General features: G+C 37.6%; 1 protein-coding gene across 3 annotated transcripts in view; it reads left to right on the top strand.

Moving 5' to 3' along the window:
- LOC122362234 (kinesin-like protein KIF26A) overlaps positions 1-20,904 on the top strand; it is a 79,437-nt gene that overhangs the window by 47,481 nt on the left and 11,052 nt on the right. For 2 of the 3 annotated variants that reach the window (XM_043263588.1, XM_043263589.1), the window contains exons 5-8: positions 12,885-13,068; positions 15,751-15,960; positions 17,929-18,022; positions 19,254-19,516. In XM_043263588.1, coding sequence (XP_043119523.1) covers positions 12,885-13,068; positions 15,751-15,960; positions 17,929-18,022; positions 19,254-19,516 — 751 coding nt within the window. Of the gene's footprint in view, positions 1-8,719; positions 8,905-12,884; positions 13,069-15,750; positions 15,961-17,928; positions 18,023-19,253; positions 19,517-20,904 lie in introns of those variants that run through there. The other variant, XM_043263590.1, reaches the window with a different exon arrangement.

Here is a 20,904-nt window from a genome sequence, read left to right as displayed (position 1 = left end):
GTTAGAATTTGTAGTGATTCATTTTTATTTTATTTTATTTCATTTATTTATTTGACTTATTTTGATATATTAGAATATAGATATAATTTTTTTTATTTTTATTTTATGTGCACTTAGTATATAACCAAAAAATGAACTCATCTCAGCCAGAAGGCAACCTTCACCCCCAACATTTTATCCAGCACATCCGTTTTTCCTCTGTCCTCTACCTTTCCCGGGTCACTTTCTTTTTCTCTTTCCCTTCTCATCTCCTACCCTGTTGTTCATGGCTGCTTCTGATTAATCATGCGCAAATATTCCCAGCAGCCACTGGGGTTGTTTGTTGTGATAGCCTCCGAGTGAAAGAGTGCAAATAAATAAGCGTTAGGTGTCCTCCCTGCCAGACATTGATTAATGAACGAGTGCCGAGGCGAGGTGGAGCGGTAGGATGCTCTTTTTGTCCTCTTTCCCTATCTGCAGGTCTCGGCCACCCTATGTCGAAAAGCTTCCATTTGTACCTAATGGGCAAAATGACCGTAATTTGTAACAGTCAGTTATACCCAATTAGTTTTATGTCTAAAAAGGCTGAAACTTCATAAACACGTAAGCATAGTTCAAGGTCCTGATCAAGAGCATGCCAGGCGTGTGATTGGACCTAGCGGCATCAGCTAGTTTCACCGACACCTTCCTAACTCGGGTTGCACTTTTTGTAACATGTGGAGACAGGATTATCCCGTTCCACGCACTTGTCCTGTAATTAAATTCCTTTTCCTCAACACCCTTTTAGTGAAACCCGATGCTGCGGGTTGCCTACCTGTAGAACAAATCCCAGCGGTGCAGAGGCAAGAGATAGAGAGATGTATCACGGATGAGATGAAAGTAGATGGTAATCTTTGTAAACAGGGAGAGGGAGTGTGCGAGAGACACGCGAGTTTTGGTTATCTGTCAGTTTGCTGGTGAAATGGAATTGATCTTCCTTAAACGTTAGCTTGCTGTGCTTTTAAACAAACTCTGGGAGAGCAACCAGTCACCACCTCACATGAATAACAAGAGAGCATCTTCAAAAAAATATGACAACCCCATTACTATCTTCATTTTGTGGCTTTCCAGAGCTTTACCCCAGGGGCTCGGTTTGAACGCTGCAACTCATTAAATAACAAAAAAACCTGGCCATGTTTATGGCTTCTGTTCTGCCTCCCCACCGTGGCTAAGCCACAACAAGCCAAGCCTGGATTAGCTGCACATCCTGTCTCTTCATAGATGCTATTGAGGGGGTAATTTAGGAACAGCAAAAAGACAACAATGCTTTTCTCGTTTACTCGTTCACCACCTCTTGAAAATGCTTTTGCAGCCCTTTTTCGTGCACTGTAAACAGAATCTTGCTTTCTTTTCTTTACTGTTGGCATTATTGGAGGTGGTAGGCTTGACATTGTGGACATGTTTGGTTCTACTTTGAGTTTTATTTTACTGTTTTATGAGTTGGCACAGGAAGCAGGAACTAAAGCGTTAGCACCTAGCTGCTAGCCAAGCACGCTAGTGAATGTACAATAGGCCGCAAACCCACAATAAACACAATAAAAACCCACAAATTAAACGTTTGGACACACTTGACTTTCTTGACCATAGAATTCTTCTAAACAAAGCACTAATGCTTAAATCAAGGCTCTTTAACTATAGTCCTGGAGGTCCATTGTCCTGCTGAATTTAACTCTAAAGCTGGGGTGTCCAGTCCTGCTCCTGATGGGCCAACATAATGCAGAACATAGCTCCAACAAATTCCAACTTTCATGGAAGTTTCTAGAAGAGGGCCCTGGGGGGTTGGTGTCTTGCAGAGTTTATCTCCAACCCTAATTAAACACACCTGAAGCAGCTAAAGGCTTAGGTTGAACTTCACTCTCATGCACCATTAAATCCACAAGGCTTTGAAAGTTGGCTGTTAGAGTAGAAGGATGCATTTAGAACTACTGGATCCAGTGGACTTTTGTTGCTCAAGTCAATCACACATGCTCTACTTCTGCCTACATCAGTAGACTGTACTAATGATGAAAATTACGTCATGCAAACTGCCCGTGAGCTGGACAGGAATGCAGACAAAGTATATTTTCACCTTCCACCTCCGATACTTTTGGAGGACCAATGTCCTGTAGAGGTCAGGCCCAATCCCAATTAAACACCCCTGAAACAGTTAATTAAGGTCTTCGTTACCACTAGGCAGGTGTCAAGGAGCTGGGAAGTGGCCCTTCAGGAGCAGGATTGAAAACCCCTTGTCTTACCAAGCAAAGTGAACAAGCTAATCAAGGTGTTCAAAATTACAAATTATAAACAGGTGGGTTAAACTGGAATTGGTACTTAAATCTGCATGATTATGGCTTCCCAGGACTGGAGTTAAATAGATGTTTGATTTGTATGATCTTCCTGGAAAAAAAAAACAGAGTTGGCTGGAGCCCTACTAAAAAAACTCCCTTATTCCAGCTAGCCTTACCTATTCTTCTATTTTGGACAAGCTTATGTTTATCTGTGTGACCAGTTTGTCTCATTACCTGACTAGCTGAAAAGTGCCCCAAACCCATTTGGAACCATGCAAAAGTGCAGCCTGACCATGCTGGGAGACCAAAAAAGATGAGCAAACCTGCTTAAGGTTTGTTCATGAAAAGTAGTTTATAGTGCCAGCATGCATGGGAATTCCTTCAATATAGTTAAAAAAAATCTCCTATGATGCACCTCAGGAAGTTAATTTAAGAGTGTGCAGAGCTTTTAAAGTGAAGCACAAGAACCCTTGAACAAGTCAGCCAGTTATTTGGTGTGGAAATTTGCACTTTTAAATTTATGCAATGTAAAAGTTCATTCAATTACTTTGCATTAAATAGATAAATGGGTTAACATGAAAATATAAACATAGTCTAAAGCATCGCAGAATTTCCCAGTACAGTAATTCTTGGGGATTTTCTTCTCCATTTTTTCATTTTAATTAGAACATTTTCCATTTAGATGCAGACTGCTTCATTTATTTAGATCTGGCTGGGGATTTCCACCCTGGGCTCGCTGAGGGAACGAGACAATCCCTAGCTGAGCCCGGCCCGACGCGAGTGATCATTTTTCAATGTGCTACTCTCAGGCTCAAAATGATTTACCTCCATTCAGACAGCCACTGCCTGGCTCTCAGCCAAAATACAAAGACCAGACTGATCACTCGAGCACTCTCGTTATATACCTTTGAGACCATGCTCTTTCTCTCTCACTTTCTGGATGTGTTCTGTCTCTCTCGACTCTCGGGAGGTCCTCACCCTCTTTCTTTTTTAATTTCCATCTCATTTTCTGATTTTTGGTTTTTCACCTCTGTGTCTTATTCTCAACCTCCCCCTCCTTCCTCTCTCCTTCCATCTCTCCATATATTTCTGTCCCTTTCTCTCTACACATTTGATTACATTTTATGCTTTTTATTCTCCTTCCTCCTTATCCTTTGTCTATATATGTTTTTTCTTTCTTGATGTCTTTGGACCTTCTTGAATTGTTATCATGATTCTTTTTAATCTTGGTATGTGTTGGAAATATTATTATTATTATTTTTTTTTAGCAACTGTGACCTGGCCAGTTTTTTATAACATATTCTATCCACAAGTGGGAAGCTTTACAATGGATCTGATCTCATATTACACAATTATAATATGCAATATGCATTAGCCCATCACTTTACACATCTCAATGACTTATGGTTATTATGAGCTGCGCTACATTACGATTAGGCTATATTTTACAGTAGTAGCTCAATGAAGAGCCAAACCTGCCCTGTGGAGATTTCCGTATTGACATAATGCTCCAATTTTACAGATATCACACAGCCTGCTCTCATGAACACTTTTAATGAGGGATAATGTTACTGGGTGACTGACGCCTCAGGTCAGAAGTGCTCCAACGAAGTGTTTAGTGATGGAGGTTGAGAGCAGCCCCCCCTTTTCTTCTATCTGGACTGTTCATCTAATTATTTGACATTTAGACGATTATTGTCTTACTTTTGTATATAGTACCTCCTGTAGATTGCGATTTTTGCTTTGCACTTGTGATCAAACCCTGTAGCACTAAAGTACACTATTAGAAAGTATGTTGCGGAAGGTATAAAGAATGATATTCACGTGATTGATCATTTCAGTCAGTATGCAGCTGTGGACCAACAACACTTTCTCACATACTCTTTCTGGATTTCATTCTGTCACAACACCGCTTCTTACTTCCGTGGGAAAGAAACTTAAGACTCCTGGTTACTGTACAGCCAACTCCATATGTCTTTGGTTATTTAAAGAAATACCGTCTCACATGTCTTATGTTGCATCTATGGTTCTTAATATGGCTAGGAGAAAGTTTTAAACAGTAGCCATTGAGTATTCGGTGAATGTTAAAGAAATTATGAAAGTAATAGATACGTTGATGTATCAGTAAGCAACTGTAGACAAAAGAAACTAACATTTCTTTGTATTGTCTAACACTGTCTTTCTTTAACGTAATGCAGTGGATATGTCTAGGTGGATGTCCTTGCTGGATTTATATATTTAATTTTTTTTTACCATGTAATGGAGGTCGATGGGAAACTGAGACAACCCTGTTCATCGTTCACTTTTTTAATTGTGCGAAAGTGCTAAACATCTTCCTTTTGCAATAAAGTCATAATCAGTTTGGAATGAACTGTGGGTGTGTTTTTTTCTTTTTCTTTTTGCAATCGACCTAAAAACGCTCTTACTGTAAAGCCAACTGTTGCAGTAACTTGATGAATCTTGTTGGATGCTGAAAGCTCTCTCTGTGACGCATGAGTTTCTACTCTCAGCCTTTTGACCTGACTACTAAATCTTGTTTCAGGCCAATGCCTGTGCGTGAAAGACATGACATTGTCTTTCGATGCCCATGATGTCATAAAGCCTTAATCACAGGAAGGAGTTAAGCCCTGACTGGCACATTTATTACTTTAGTTAGCAATTAAGGACTTAGGTATGAAAGACTTGTTACGTCCAGTTCTGCTGGATACTGTTTTTGTTTACCCAATGCTAATAAACATACTTGATATATTTTGACTTTCATTTCATAATGTAGATCACCCTAAACTGGAAAACTGATGAAGCCGATGTTGTTTCTCATTTGACGTTCTGATTATTGTGGTTCATGGCAAACCATAAACATGCAATTTGATGCTAGTTTCTTCACATTAATGGTTAGGAAAAATAGCATTATTGATTCCAAAGCATTTTATGCTATAATTTAAGATTCGTTTGTAGTTTGATAATTCATAACATCCATAAAAGTATAAAAAAAACTACATTTGCTCGTTGTAAACAACCTGCTGAGTGTACAGTGATGGATGCTAGTTGGAGATATGGGTATGGAAACGTTAATAATGTAGTCTGATATCACTCACCGGGTTCCATAGTGTCTGTAGCTTTGTTATCCTTTGTCAAGAGAAAGAAAAAAGACCTTGTTACTATAAAAGAAATGTCAAGGATGGTAAATAGGGCCAATGTGGCAATTAGCTGCAAAGGCTATCTGGACGAAGAGAAAGACAGGGAGAAATCCTTACAACAAGCTAATGGCTCTACAGGCTAATGACTCAGTCGGCTTGAGGAATTCCTCTTTCTAATTTGACAAAAGCTGAAAGGCAGAGAAGGCTGCCTGCAAAGATTATTGACAACAAGCCAAATGGTTTGGCTCTCACAACAGTAGATAAGCAAGCCAGGCATGATACGTGCATTGGTTCGCACATCCACACACACTCAAAATCCCCTTCCTCAGCCCCCAGCCCTATGCACACACACACTCAAATCCATTCTGATTTCAACAAAAGCTTGCAGCACCTTTTATATCGCTTGACAACCATGTATGCCATTTATTTTAGCCAATTGTACATGGTTTTTGTGCTGTTTGTTGAGAAGAGCTGGAGAAACTGATTGATCTTGTCTTTCACTGATTCTCTAATGTTATTTCATTATGTCTTTGTATGTTTTTATTTACAATAAATAATTAATATTTTTACATTTTTAAAATATACATTTGATTATATTATTATTACATTTCTAAAAAAAATTGTCAACGTCATCACTGATAAGCAATTGCTAAATGTAAAGCAAATTTCCTGTGGAGCTGCCTTGCAATGATCTGTATTGTTAAAATAAATGTCAACTGAATTAAAATGAATCATAATATTTTATGGCATATATTTGCTAAAATTTTTACATTTTTGAAAGAAATACTCAAATCAAATTTATGGTGGGTACAATACAATGTGGTTTATGTATTACTTAATATATTATGTACAATGAAATATATATATATATATATATATATATATATATATATATATATATATATATATATATATATATATATTTGTATTTGTATTTATGTATATATATGTATTTTTCCTTTTTTAATTTAGAGCAAAATAAGGTGTTCAGAACAGGTGTTCAGTTATGATTTAATTTAAGTGGGAACATTTCTGTTTTCAGAGCGTTCAAAATTTAGTATTGTCTTTCATCTTACAAATAAGTCCTTTTGTGAGCCTCTCTCAGCATTTTTTTTCTCGCCAAAGAACATCTTTCCAGCAAGACAGATTTTCCTTTTAAAGCGTTATCAGAGTACATAATTTCAGTCATCTAGTCGGTGCACCTGGGGAGCTTTGATTGTGCCCGTCTCTTGGCTAGCGGTGGGCGGCAGTGAGAGTCTGTTGATATGTAGGGCAGTGTGTTAGGAGGGAGGTGGGGGTGCTGGTTGTGTGAGCCGTACTACAGACCGACGGAAAATGAGTCTCTCGCAAACATTCTCTCTCCTTTTCTCTCTTTCTCTGTCTCACTCCTGCTCCTCGGCTCAAATTAGCAGTTTAGGGAATAGATCTCTCTCTCACATAAAGAGCTTAGACTTGTTCCAGCTGCTGCTTTCCCCCCATCTTGCCCTTACCCACAGGCCAAGGGCATCTCTAAGCACCGTATGTGTCTGGAATATGATTTTAAAGTGGTGGTCGCCCAGAGATGTTTGATTTTCTCTACACCTGAACACACTACACTACGCCCCACCTAGCATATGCTGTGTGCTTATTTCACATCCGCGATAATTAATAGCTTTTTCCCACCCGTCAGAACAATTATGTTTGTCACAATGCAAACACTTAATGAGATTTTGAGCACACACGGAGACACAGGTGCGGGACGTGGACAAACACACTTCCTCGTGGCCTGTATTTTTCTTTTGTGAGCTGCTCTCGCTAAGAATAATTTGAACAAACCCCTAACGCTCCGTATTAACTTTCAGCGTGTAACTCCACCTATATTGTTTATGGTATAGATGTGAATGATATCCTCAAATTGCGCAGCTTGTTGAAGAGAAGTGTGCTATTACCGTTCTAACCAATCAAACATGTCACTCGCAGCCGCATAGCAACACTCTAGGGTCACACAACTCACACTAAATATTTTTACCCTGCTTTTATTGATTTATTTTTTAAGTGTATATACATAAATAAACAACAAATTATGCATGGTCAAAAAGGGTTTTCCAATAAAAGCATAATTTTTTTACATACATTTAGATACATTTATGCACACTCCCCCACAAATACGTTATACTGCTCCCATAAAATAAAGAAAACCATTAAACAGCTAAATTCTTCAAAAAGTAAACTTTTCTTCTTTTTCTTTTTTTAGAAACGTCTCCAGAGCAAATAGCATTTATATATATATATATATATATATATATATATATATATATATATATATATATATATATATATATATATATATATATATATATTTTTAAAGTAATGCACTGAATGAATGAATGAATAAATACATTTGTGAAACTGTCCCCAAAGTAATATTTAATAAAAAGTATTTTATTTTATTTTTTTAATAAACACATAAAAACACACTTTCCTCCACACACATTAAACCACCTATAGCACACACACACACACACACACACACACACACACACACACACACACACACACATATTATGCATAAATAAATAAATAAATGATAAATGATTTTATATATATATATATATATATATATATATATATATATATATATATATATATACACAAAGAATAATAAAATAAAAATAAATAATAAATAAACACACATAAAATAACACACACTCTTCTCCACAGATATACAAAACACCTAAAGCAGTTACACACACACACACACACACACATAGACAAACAGACAGGCGTGCAGCACATACTAAGCAAATCTGTTTGAAGTCTGGGGTAGAATAAAAAAAAGACCCTTCACACATGAAGAATTCATGCAGTAAGGGGCATGTGTGTGTGTGTGTAAGGGTGAGTGAGAGAGAGCGAGAGAGCGAGCGACTGAGTGTTCGCAAAGCTCTGATTCCTTTTCTGGCCGTGGGGAGTGAAAAGGGGCTGGACCGTGTAAAGAAAGAGAGAGGGAGGAATCGTGCGCGTGTGTTTGAGAGCAGGGCAGCTGCCAGCACTCCTCCGGCAGCTCCACTGCTGGATTCCAGAGACCGATAAAAAGAGGGACAGATGACAAAAAAGGACCAGGATGCCTGACACAAGAAATGGACTAACTGACACACTCTGTTCCAGGGAGAGAGAGAGCGTTAAAGGCAGGCAGAAGCACTAGTGTGGTTTGGTGCGCACTGGTTGGTGCTAGGAGGAATTAAAACGGGAATGTGAAGAAAAAAAAGTTCTGGATGTAACTGCCATGACTTTAAACTTCCATCATCTGCAGAATGGGCAGTGATTGGGCAGTGATTACGGGAGATACACTTGCAGTGACTTTTTAACTAGTTTGTTTCTAGATTGCTCTTTTTTGGTGGCAAAATATGGGTATGGACACACAGACAGTACCGTTTTTTTGCGTCCCGCCTGCATCGTTCTGGCTATGAGTTGTGAATACATTAGATGATGGATTGGAAAGAAGTGTGAGTACTTTTAAAGCTTTTTCTCTGTGTGTGTATGTGTTTGTATGTGTGTGTGTGGGTTTTGACCCATAGATGTCAGTTGCAACACACCCGTCTTAGCACCAGGAATTCTTTCTCCGTCCTCTGAGCTCACCTGCCAAACTCTACAAAGGCTGCTGTCTGATTGTTTATACATACTTGGGGTATGGATTGCTCCTTGACTGTGGAACATGTCAAAGCTTGTTTGTTTAGCGTAGCGTGTGCGTGCTGCAGTGAGTTTGAGCAGGTGGACAAGTAAAAAAGTGCAAGCACATGGACGTGTGCTTTATAGCCGCTCTCCATTCATGAACTGAGACAGATTTTTTTTTTTCTCGAGGAGATGAAGAGATGAAGAGAATAAAAGAGAGAGGGAGCGAGAGAGCATGTGTGCTTCAACAAGCAATTAATTTTAGCATTAGTGTACAGGTGTGCGTGCTGAGAATGTTTGAGCTGAATTTGAATGAATTGCTGTATTACTGTACAAGCATTTGATTGATTTATATATAATTTTTCTTCAATGAAAAGTCCCTATAATAGATGTATTTATTTAAATAGAAATAGAAATATATTATTTATATATATATATATATATATATATATATATATATATATATATATATATATAGCATTTGATATTTGATATATATATATATATATATATATATTATATATATTTTTTTTTATATATATATATTTTTTTTTTTTTTTATTTAAAAGTCCCTGTAGTAGATGCATTTATTTAAATAGAAATAAATGTCATCTTGTAGTATTCTACTTTTATTTTTAAAAACTAAATTAATTTAATTTCTTTGTTGAAATTTGCCGTAAGTGATTTATTTTTTTTTGTTTTTAATATTTGTAGCGATTTTTTAATTTATTTTTTAATTCATTCATACATTTACAATACATGCATATAACGTCACATACAAAAACTTGATGTGCCCGTATCGCTATCTCTCTGTGTCTATTGCTTTCTGTTTTTTTTTCCTGTTTATTTTTCTTTATGCCTTTCACTCATAATGCTTTCTGAACGCATCGCTCGCACATTTCTTCAATCCCCTTCATCTGTTTGTACACATGCAGGCACAGTCTCACACACACACACTTGCATCCTCTTGTGGGCCCACAGTTCCCCCCCGGGGAGGGGCCGCTCCTGTATTCCTCCTGGATGTTATAATTATTTCATCAGCCAGCGGTGTGTTCTCTGAGTGCGCTCTTGGACTGACGCGGAGGGCCGAACGGAGCTACAGAAAAGAGGGGTGGGGCGGAGAAAATGGAGGGAGAGAAAAGAGGAAGGGAGGGGTTGTCACTTCTAGAGGTATGGAGTGATGCAGAGAAGGATAGAGGAAAAAAAGGGGTGTAGAACTGCCAGACATACTGTGGAACACACATGAACGTCCAGAGAGCTGTGCCTACACTAATGATCAGTGCTTGTGCGTCTCAGGAAAAAAAAGAAAGACAAGACAGACATTTATTGTCACAAGCGCACTCTATAATGCCCAGCTTTTACTGACTCCCACTTGTTCTCTTCTGCTTTCCCATCTCCTGACTTTCATTTGATTTGATCTTATCGCAGGTTATTAGCACACAATTCAAAATCCATCACTTTTGCATTGTAGGAATAATTGACAGAAGCATTTTATGGGTAATCTCTAAACAATGGTATAAACATGTGACACTTGTATCTTCGAAATTAATGTAATTAATAGTATGAAATGATAAAATAAAAAAGAAGACAGTTATTTATTTATTTACCAACCAATAAAGTCATGCGGTGCAACATCCATAATGCGGAAACATTGCAGGGGTAAAAAAACAGGCAATATCTGTGTCAAGGTCAGCCCGTTTCTTTAAGAATAGAACAATTTCTGTTTGTGAAATGTTATACGTAACAAAACATATTTATTAATAATTAAGAAAATTTTAACAAGTGCTTACCTTGTACTTGATAGTTACACCACATGACATTTTTTATAAAGTCTGTAAATTTAAACCTTTCCTAAAAAGAGTATTTCACCTAAAGTTAACAACATATAGTCAAATATTACATTATATGTTATTATACTTTTAAAAAAAAAAAAATCCAAAATGTGTGGGATAAAAAAGCAAAAATGGCATGGCAGTTACATTAGAGATCCAATGTGCTACTGTAATGTGTGCTCTTAGCATTTAAGTATTGTTCAGAGTGTGATTTTCAGTGTACTTCACTTTTGATTTTTGCTGCATTTAGTGTTAACATTCGGCTAAAGACTAAAGACTGCTGCGGACAGCTTTGTTTTAGTTAGTTCTCCACTGTTACACTTCAGCCCAAGAGAACAGCCTTAATGCATCTCTTAATGTGAGCCAAGCCCCAAAATGTCACTTGATAGCTTTTGGGTTTTTCTCTCTCTCTCGCTCCCAATCTTTCATTTTCCCTCACTTACATTCATTTGTTCGTCCCATGCTATGATTTTACTCATAGGTTCATTCGAACACCACAAACTATTGAAAAGTTCAGTCTTATGTAGCTTGTTGGGAAGGTAGCTGCTGCTTGGGAAAAGTTCTTGACACCACCATTACTACGGCTTCATCCACTGTTTTTGGAGTCCAGTACTGACATCTCACATAGATTTTTAGATTAATTTCCAGACTGTAACTGGATCACTGTAAAGCCAGACTTAGCAAACGGCTAATGTTAGGGCTAACTACAGGTCTGACCCCCATTAGACCCAGTTTTACATTTTTAGAGGACATTTGTCAAGGGTTTCTGAGCACAGTGTGCCTATTTAGTTGTGAAATAAAGAGGGGGAAGGCAGCCTGTGGAGAAAGAGCGAGTTGGTCTGTGTTTACTTTGGCAATGCAATAGGGGGCTTTTGACCTTTCAGGTCTGATTTTGTAGCATTGAGTTTTAAATGTCAAGCTCTACCATTAAATCAATCAGGAAAAGACTAAAAATGATTTTCGTACACGCACCCCTCTGTCTGAGTGAAAAAGAATATTCTTAAAACGTGTAGGGTTCCTTGGAAAATCATTTTTTCGCTGTGGCGACAATGGGATTTGGCTTCATTTGAATAGAACCCCCTTTGACAGAGCAACTTGAATTGAGAGATTTCATTCAACGGCTTCAATGAACCTTTGTTTGTAATGCTAAAAATACCTCGTTCCACACATTTTATTTTTAAATTAAATTCTCCAAAGAGCGCCATCGACTTTTGGCCACTGACAGAGATTTTTAGACTGTCGTCACACTCAACAATATCCTCAGTTCAGCAGCAATTAAGGTCTTATGTGGAAGCAAACAGCTGAGAAAGAAAACGTGTAGCAGTATATCGGATCTAAGCAGCTCTTAAAGTGACAGCAGTCTAATATTCCCGCTGTCTGTCATTCATGTTAATCAAACAACAAAAGACTGACAATTTCTCACAGCACGACTAAATCTCTTTTGTAACGTTGATAAAAGGAATATATTACATACATGTATGTTTTAAGACAGCTTTAATTGCCTTTCTGAAACGTCTCCTGGTTGATGTGATCAAAGACATTCTGCAGCTGAATAAATGCACTACTTGTCAAGAGAAAAAGCATCAGTTAACCCTAGCTCTGCTCCTGCATTAATTGCGGTATATATTTTAAATGCGTTAAACTGAAAAAATGAATCACGTGTCATCGTGTGTCAGCGCGCTAATTTTGACACCACTAATAATAGAACTATAACATTTCTTTGGTATTAAAAATTTTGTTAACATTAAGACATTATTTAAAATGAAAATAACTGTATTGTGATATATCATTAATGTGATACCTTTACGCTTTCTTTTTTTGGTAAACACAGGCTATCATGATTATGGTTCTGGTGTGAATTGCACGACGATCTGTTTACACAACTAAAGTAAAAAAAAATGTGAAAAACTGAAAAATCTGCATTCATTTGACTCAATATTATAAGCTTTTAATCTGTGTTATATTCTCTTCTGTTGTCTCAGGGCTGCTCAGAAGCTGAATCTGTCATCCAAACGGAAGAAGCAGCAGCCTCCACTGGTATACCCCCAGGAGCCCTCCATCTACCCCACTAACTTTAGTGCTGTCCTTCAGTTTTCACCTCCACCTGCTCCACCATGTCTGCTCAGGGCGGGGTCAAAGGCCAAGGAGAACCCTGGCATGGGCAAGGTCAGGCACCCACTGCACCACATCAGTGCACTACAACAAACACTTTCTTCTTTTAACTGAACCATTGCTGATTGTGAATTCTCACCATTAGTCTTATGCTGGATATTTGCAATGCTCATTATCCACTATTCAGACGAACCCAAATAGAAAGTGATGGTTATTTTGCTGATTATGAGCAGATTGTGTATTTGGGATCTCGGAATGGGATCGTGGCCAAGAGTAGCAAGTTGTTCACCATCTACACGCCACCCCTCCTCATTGTCCAGAGGGTTTGTCTTTAGCACCGTATTATAGTATATATATAGTGATGGATAGGATTTGTTCCAGATTAGATGCCACCTGCTCTGAAAGATGATTGTAGAACATCATGCCAGACGCTGTTGCCTGCTGAAATGATTGATAAGTACCCACTGAGAATGGACTCATTACATCCCAGCCTCACTAATGAGCTTCCTCTTCCTACAACTGCAAACACGCATCTGATGCTGCCTGAATGGACTCCAGTTGTTGGCAGCTTTTGGGAGAACTATAAAAAGCTATGGGCATTAGAATAATGGCCCAGCCGTCTGTAACCATTTTGTTTGCACAATGACCAAATTGTCCAGAAGGATGCAAGACATGTGCTGTAATTCCAGTGGCTGTCACGCTCCAAAAATTGCCAAAAAAACATCAAAGTGGATCTTATGACTCTTGCACTCTATTCCAAGTCTTAAGAGACCATGCAATAGATGTGTGTGAAGAACAAACTGAAAATAGCTCTGAAATCCCTTGAACATTTCATAACCAATATAATTTTGGTGCTATTAATTCTTACATTTCTTGTGACCAGTTGTGACATGCATGTTTGAATGTATGCAAATGTCATTGCGCAAATAATGGGGAAGTTTTTTTTTGACTTAGGCCCAAAAAGCAAATATACATTACAAAGAATAAGTGACCCAATTTTTTTAAAATTAACAAAATTATTAAATGCTGACTAAGATAAAACACACCACAAAAACGAATCTTTCATACAATGAAACTTTGACTTGAATGTTTTGTATTAGTCAGCTTTATATTTTTGTCTGTTCCTCGTTCAAAGCTATTGTAGATGCCTCAAAACTTACAGAGCACAAGTTGTCAGTAGATTTTGACACATCAAGATAATTGCAGTTTGGATTGCCTCAGAAACTTGCGGGACATCGTTTCTAGAGTTTAGGAGGTGTGAAGCCAGCAGCCGCGTTAGACGGATCAAACTCTCCTCACGTATCAAATTGCCAACAAATGTAAAACTCAATGGTTCAACCCAAGCCTTCAGTTCTGTGGTGTCTGGGTGGCTGGTCCCATTCGGGGGCCAGTCATATATGGAAGCCTATTTCCAATGTCACGGCCAGCGTAATTCGTTCACCACGTGCACATGTCCATCAGTGTAATCGGCCCCTGTGGAGCGGTGAGGGGGAGTTCACGCCAGGCCGCCGCTGTGGCGCAGGCATGCCGCTTGGCCCCGGGTGCCGTGGAATAGGATCAGCAGTGCAGACATTGTTTCGTAGCACTGGAGCCCGAATGTTGTAATTATATCTCTGCTACAAATCACCCGTGGAATACTGTGGTTTTGTGCAGCTCTGAATGCTGCATTAAGGGCATGAGGTTCTCTTACAGTATGTTTGTTTTGCTTTACTGTATTTGCTGCAAATGGACTTAGCAGTGCACCGTGACGCAACCGTGACAATATGTGGTATTACAGGCAGTGCATTTGTTAATGGCTGGTTTTGTTAGTTCACTCTGTGTGTGGTCAACAGTGATGATACGATAAACTTTTTTTTCCTTTGACAAAAAGTTCCCTTGCTTTATCAGCTGTCAAACTTATAAAATCAGATATTGTTAAAACAGCAGCAGCATTTTTTTATATACAGGGATAATGATATAATCTTTTTCTTTACCTTTTTTTACTACATCAAAAATACAAGTCACACCTCTTTTGTGATCAGCACATTTTAAATTAAACTTTTTGGGGAAATAACTTCTTAATACAACTGTCCTGATACCATATGAATGGGGCTGTTTATTAAGCAAATTAAGTAAATATCTAAGAACAATAATTACAGGTGTTAATAACAATAATTTGCATTTACATTGTTATTTATTATTTTATTATATATATATATTTTTAGGGGGTAGGTTTATTAATATTTGAAATATCATGGAACTTCCTCATGTGTCATGTGGTGAAACATTTTTTGGAGGGAAAAGCATGAAATGTCAAATTATTTTGACCTTTTTATGACAAGGATATATGTTAGCTCAGCTTGTAAAATGTCGTGTGGTATGACTTACCAGGACTTTTTTGTTTTTATTAATTGTTATTGCATTGTTTATTTACATGTTTTCTCAACGTGTAAGGAAAATATGTCATTAATTTTTAATTCATGGTTACACCAAATGACATTTAATATGGCATTTAAATGTATACATTTGGCAGATGGTTTTATCAAAAGAATTTGAGTTTTTTTGCCAAAACTAAATGAAACCAACATGAATCTAAACATTTTTTTGGACGATTTTTGCTCTGGAATCATGAAAACCCTTTCATGTCATCAACTTATCAATCACTTTATGTGACCTACAATGTTATATTACATTGTCAATGGAAATGTCTGCTTGTGCTTACGCTTCAATAGCATTCTTTTTTTTTTTTTGTTCCAGGTCAAAGTAATGATGCGGATCTGTCCATCACTGGGGATTGTGGATTCATCCGAGTCCCTGTCATTCCTGAAGGTGGACACTCGTAAGAAACAACTGACCCTCTACGATCCCTCACTCAACACACAGCCCACCTCAGTGCATAGACGAGCAGTGCTGCCCGCCCCAAAGATGTTTGCCTTCGACTCTGTTTTTTCCCAAGATGCCTCTCAAGTAAGAGCCGCTGTGAAGATGATATCATTTTGTTGCCATTTGAGTTTTGAAGTGAAAATATTTTGTTAGTGTTAAAACGATATTTGAGAAGCACACACACATTCTTTGCAGTGCAAGGGGCTTAATGCAAAAAGGCCTGTTTTAGGACACCACCGTTCTTCAAAGTATGAACCCAACAGCTGTTTCTTTAAGTATAGAAAATAGTTTGAATTCCAGAGTCGCATATTTAGCAGCTCATTCACAGTTCATTATCTGTCCTCCAAAGCTGCGGTGGCATCCATCTTAAGATAAGTGGCTAACAAATAGGGAAGAGGAACTTCAGGAGAAACGATGAACGATTTAGATATGCCACTTCAAGACTAATAAGGTTGTCACTTGAAGTACTTATGTAAAGAACCATAAGAAAAGTTTCTGCTTTAAAATATGCCATAAGTAAAGATAGGCAGAGGACATTGTGGTGTCTTTTAAAATACCATGGATTTTAGATAATTTTAACATTTTAAGCATGTAACATTTTAAAAGCTCAAAGAAGGCATCCTAATTCACAACCATGTTTCACAGCCATGTTTCTACCATGTTGGTGGAAAACAGGTAAATAGAAAGTTTCAGCCTTGTCCAAGTATTGACTGATAAAATGTCTTTGTGTTGGATTTGTAGGTAATTCCCCTCACACAACCCTTTTGAATATTAACAATGGTTTTACTACAAATAAAACCAAATAACAATAGTCATGATAAACGCAGATAAACCACAGTAAACACAAAATAAATGGCTGTTACTATGCTAGTTTTGTGTACTTGGGGAAAAGAAAGTATGCATTGGGGTTAAGACATGCTCTGTGACAAGTATAGTAAAATAATTGTGGTTCAAATATGACAAGGAATGCTGATTGTCAGTACATTTCATTCTGTACTAAAATAAATAAAATAGTTCAGTTAAACAACTACTTTACACAGTATATGTGTTAACTGTGTTTAATGACGTATAATGTTGTTAGCTTAGCTTAACATGCTAACAACAAACACTATTATAGAAACTAGTTACTCCGTATATTTTCCAAATGTTGCCATTTTACTTTGCTGTAACAGTAGTTTGCTGCAACTGTCGAAATTTTCAGTTGAAAAACTTGCATAAGACAAGATCTGTGGAGCTTTTCGATTAGGAGTTCCTTTACTCATGGCCAGCAGAAGGCTTTTAGGTCTCCGTGCTCAGTGCCAGTGAAGCCATGTAACTGTAAATCCTCTAAATCTACTGTGTGTGTGGTTTAGTAGGGCTGCAGGGACATATTTCTTAGCAAAGCACTGAGCTGTTGTTCTGTTTTTTGTAAGAATGTGTGTGTGTTATGATGTATGGGAGGAAATTGCTGCAGTCCCAAATTGTCTCCAGGGACTAGGGCTAGTGGAACAGATTGTAGCGTTATGGCCACACAGTGCAGCCGGTGTAAAACCCCCATGTCTGATGAATCTGTGATGAGGATCTGCCTTGTTGGAGCTTTCTGTGCTTTTCTTTTGCTCGTGAAGAAATCAATGATCACCGGATCAAAGAAAAAAATTAAGGGCTGTCTACTCTGCCAAAAAAAATTTGGTTACATTTCACAGCTCAGCTGAATGTTAAAAACACCCGAACATTGATTATTAAGACTCTAATGTACACAGCTCTTTAGACTTATAATGTTTCATAATCATGTTAATAACATTTAATAGTCTACACATAATAAACATTTTCCTCAGTACAGAATAGTGAGCTTTAAAAAAACTTTATTTAAATACTGTACTGGCAACAACAACAAAGTATGTTTTAAAATTATCTTGTATGTCTACATATTTTTTTTTGTTTTTATAGCATGCTTATATATAAATGCACGTATGTATGTATATGCATTTTGTACCTCATTGATTTGCTATATTATGCAAGTGTTAACATATTATAATACCAGACATGTTTTGAGTATTTCATTGTTTTCCACAGGCTGAAGTTTGCTCAGGGACAGTGGCTGAAGTTATTCAGTCAGTGGTTAATGGAGCCGATGGGTGTATTTTCTGCTTTGGTCATGTTAATGTTGGTAAGTCATCCTTAATACTTTGCCTTTAAGTGAATATATCACCTTCTGATCTAGTTCCGCAGTTTGCAACACACTTTGATGCTTAATATCAAAACCGAAGGTCAAAAAAAGTGCTTTTGCTTTTCAGAATGGGCATGAGTGGGGCATTTAATTGTGTGTGTGAGTCTATGAGAGACCAGAGGCTATAGAGTGTAATTAAAAGCTGACTAATTGACCCTCACAGTAGACTGCATCAGAGTTCTGCACTATTGCCAATTATGCTTGTTAGATGTTGCGATGGTTTCCTGCATCATTTACTACATGCAGTCTAAGTATTTAAGCATTATTTATGAATCTTTTAAAGCCAGACTGTCCATATGGAACAATATTCATCACTATTTTTCATTTTTTTAATTGTGTAATTGATACTTTAAATTGTGACATATGTTTAAAGGGAAATAAAGCAGGGATTTCCCTGTATCTGAGATACAGTTTTATTGTAAACATATACACATTCCATATATTAATTATTTACATTTTAACATAAGAACTTATTTCTTATTTTACCCTTCCGTACAGCCTCGGTTATGCTAACAAAACTACTACACGGTAGAGAAAGTAATTAGATTTTGATGAAAGGAAAACAAACTTGAAAAATAAAGAAAAATAAGAATAAAATTACACTCCAAACAAGATGCGATGCAAGGTCCCAATGATAAACAATTTGTCAGTTCAGAGCGGATGCAAAAGTGCTGTGCAATGCGATCACAGCTAATCATATTTGGTGACTGTATGAAACTTTGGACTGATGGGATTTGTGGGTGGGGCCAACGAGCATGATGCAAACGGCTACATTTTACTATTCAGATCGTTTTGCCATCTCTGAAAGTTCCTCACGATAAAAAGTAAATGTGATCTCACATGTAAATCACGCTTACACACTGCCTCAAACTCTTTAAAAAAATTTTCTTTTTTCTTTTGCATCCGTAGCAAGTATTTTAATAGGAAACGATGGCGAAAAAAAGAAATGCGACTTTGTATGCAAGGACCTTGAGTCAGCAGTTTAAACCTATCATCAGATGCTATTCCAGTACTAATAACGTGTTATGATTAGTGGTTTATTATCCAAAGGGGATATCTCATCAAATCAGTGATAGAAATACCAGTGCTTAAAACCCTTGCTCATTGAGTGCTCATCATCTTCATCACCTTGCCAGATTCAACAGCTTTCTCTCTCTCTGTCTCTCACCAGGCAAGACATACACCATGATTGGCACGGACGGCTCCACGCAGAGCCTTGGCATTGCGCCCTGTGCCATCTCCTGGCTGTTCAAGCTCATCAACGAGCGCAAGGAGAAGACTGGCACGCGTTTTTCGGTACGGGTGTCAGCCGTGGAAATCTACGGCAAGGAAGAGAGCCTGCAGGACCTGCTTTCTGATGTGCCCACAGGAAGTCTGCAGGACGGCCAGTCGCCTGGCGTCTACCTGCGTGAGGACCCCATCTGCGGCACACAGGTCAGGAACACCCCACCTAGACATCAAATTTTCTTCTTTTTCCTGATAAAGCCCCCGTGAATCCAAAATCAAACAATCAATCAGTCAAAATAGGTAGTGTGTGTAATTTGAGTTCTGTATTATTTGTACTGTAAAATGTAATAATGCAATCAAATGATTAATCACTGTTTCAAAATTTAATTTTTGCATGCATAATATATGTGTGTGTACTGTATACTGTATATTTATCATGAATTGATAGCACTAGTAAAAAAGTATAGTATAAAAATAATAAAGTATAAACTTACAAAAATATATATTTATAATATAAAACACAATAAATATATTTTCTATTTCTATACATATATATATATAATTGTATTATATTTGTACATCCAGTTAAGTTGTTTAGTAATTTTAGCTGGACCTTACTTAACAGTTGAAGTTATTATAGATTAGTTTTAGCTGAGTTTAATCACTAAATCTGAAATTAAAGGCCAGATGTCGAGGTGGTTGTTTTTATTCAGTGCACCATCAGGATCCATCTGGGTGGGCTGCTGTGCTGTTTCACCCTCCCCCTTACCTTCTATTGGAAGGGGGTAACTATCAGAAGGGGGTAGGTAGAGTTTGGGGGTAGGTAGAGGGGTAGTTAAAAGCGCTGCCAGGTGTTGGCATCAGATGTTGTTTTTTTGGGGGGGGTCCATATGAAGCAGCACATCAAAGACTGCCTAGAGGCCTGTGAAGTTCAAATCTGGGGAGTGGGTTTGAACAGCATTCTCTCCTCACTTTAGTTTTAGAGTGGCTCGTTGGCCACAGGCGGTTGGCGAACCCTGCTGGAAAATGGACACTATTGTTCTAAAGGAATATGCTTTTGATGGCTGCTTTTAAAAAAAAAAAGGTTCAACTGATTTAGTCAGTAAGCTTATAAGGAATAGCAAGGAAAAATTTGCAGGGATCTGATATCCATTTGATTCAACCTAATTGCACGTTTCCTTGAAGAAGACCATAAATATGGCCAGTGAATGTTTCATTCCCTTTGTTCCATCAGGCTTTTTGAGGGAGCAGAGATGCTGCACTCTTGCCCTCTTTATCCACCACTCACTCTCATCAGTAATCATTCTCCCTCTATGGGCATATTTGTTTCTCTGATTGCCTCAGAGACTCAATTTAATTGTCTAGAACCGTGTAAAGAGGCTCAGCTATTTTGATCTTCTTCATTGTCAACTCCAACTAGGAATAAGCCTTATGACAATACAGTAAAAAAAGTACAATTTGAAGTTGACACTTGAAGATTCTATTTCTACCACGTCTGACTTTTAAAAATCTGCAATTGTTGGTTTATGTAGTCAGAATGGAGTCATTAAATAATGTTTTTAATTTGAATAACATTTGTAAAAAAAAAAATTAAC

This window comes from Puntigrus tetrazona, chromosome 17 (genome assembly GCF_018831695.1).
Source record: "Puntigrus tetrazona isolate hp1 chromosome 17, ASM1883169v1, whole genome shotgun sequence".
NCBI lineage: Eukaryota > Metazoa > Chordata > Actinopteri > Cypriniformes > Cyprinidae > Puntigrus > Puntigrus tetrazona.
This window is presented reverse-complemented; position numbering and strand designations above follow the sequence as displayed.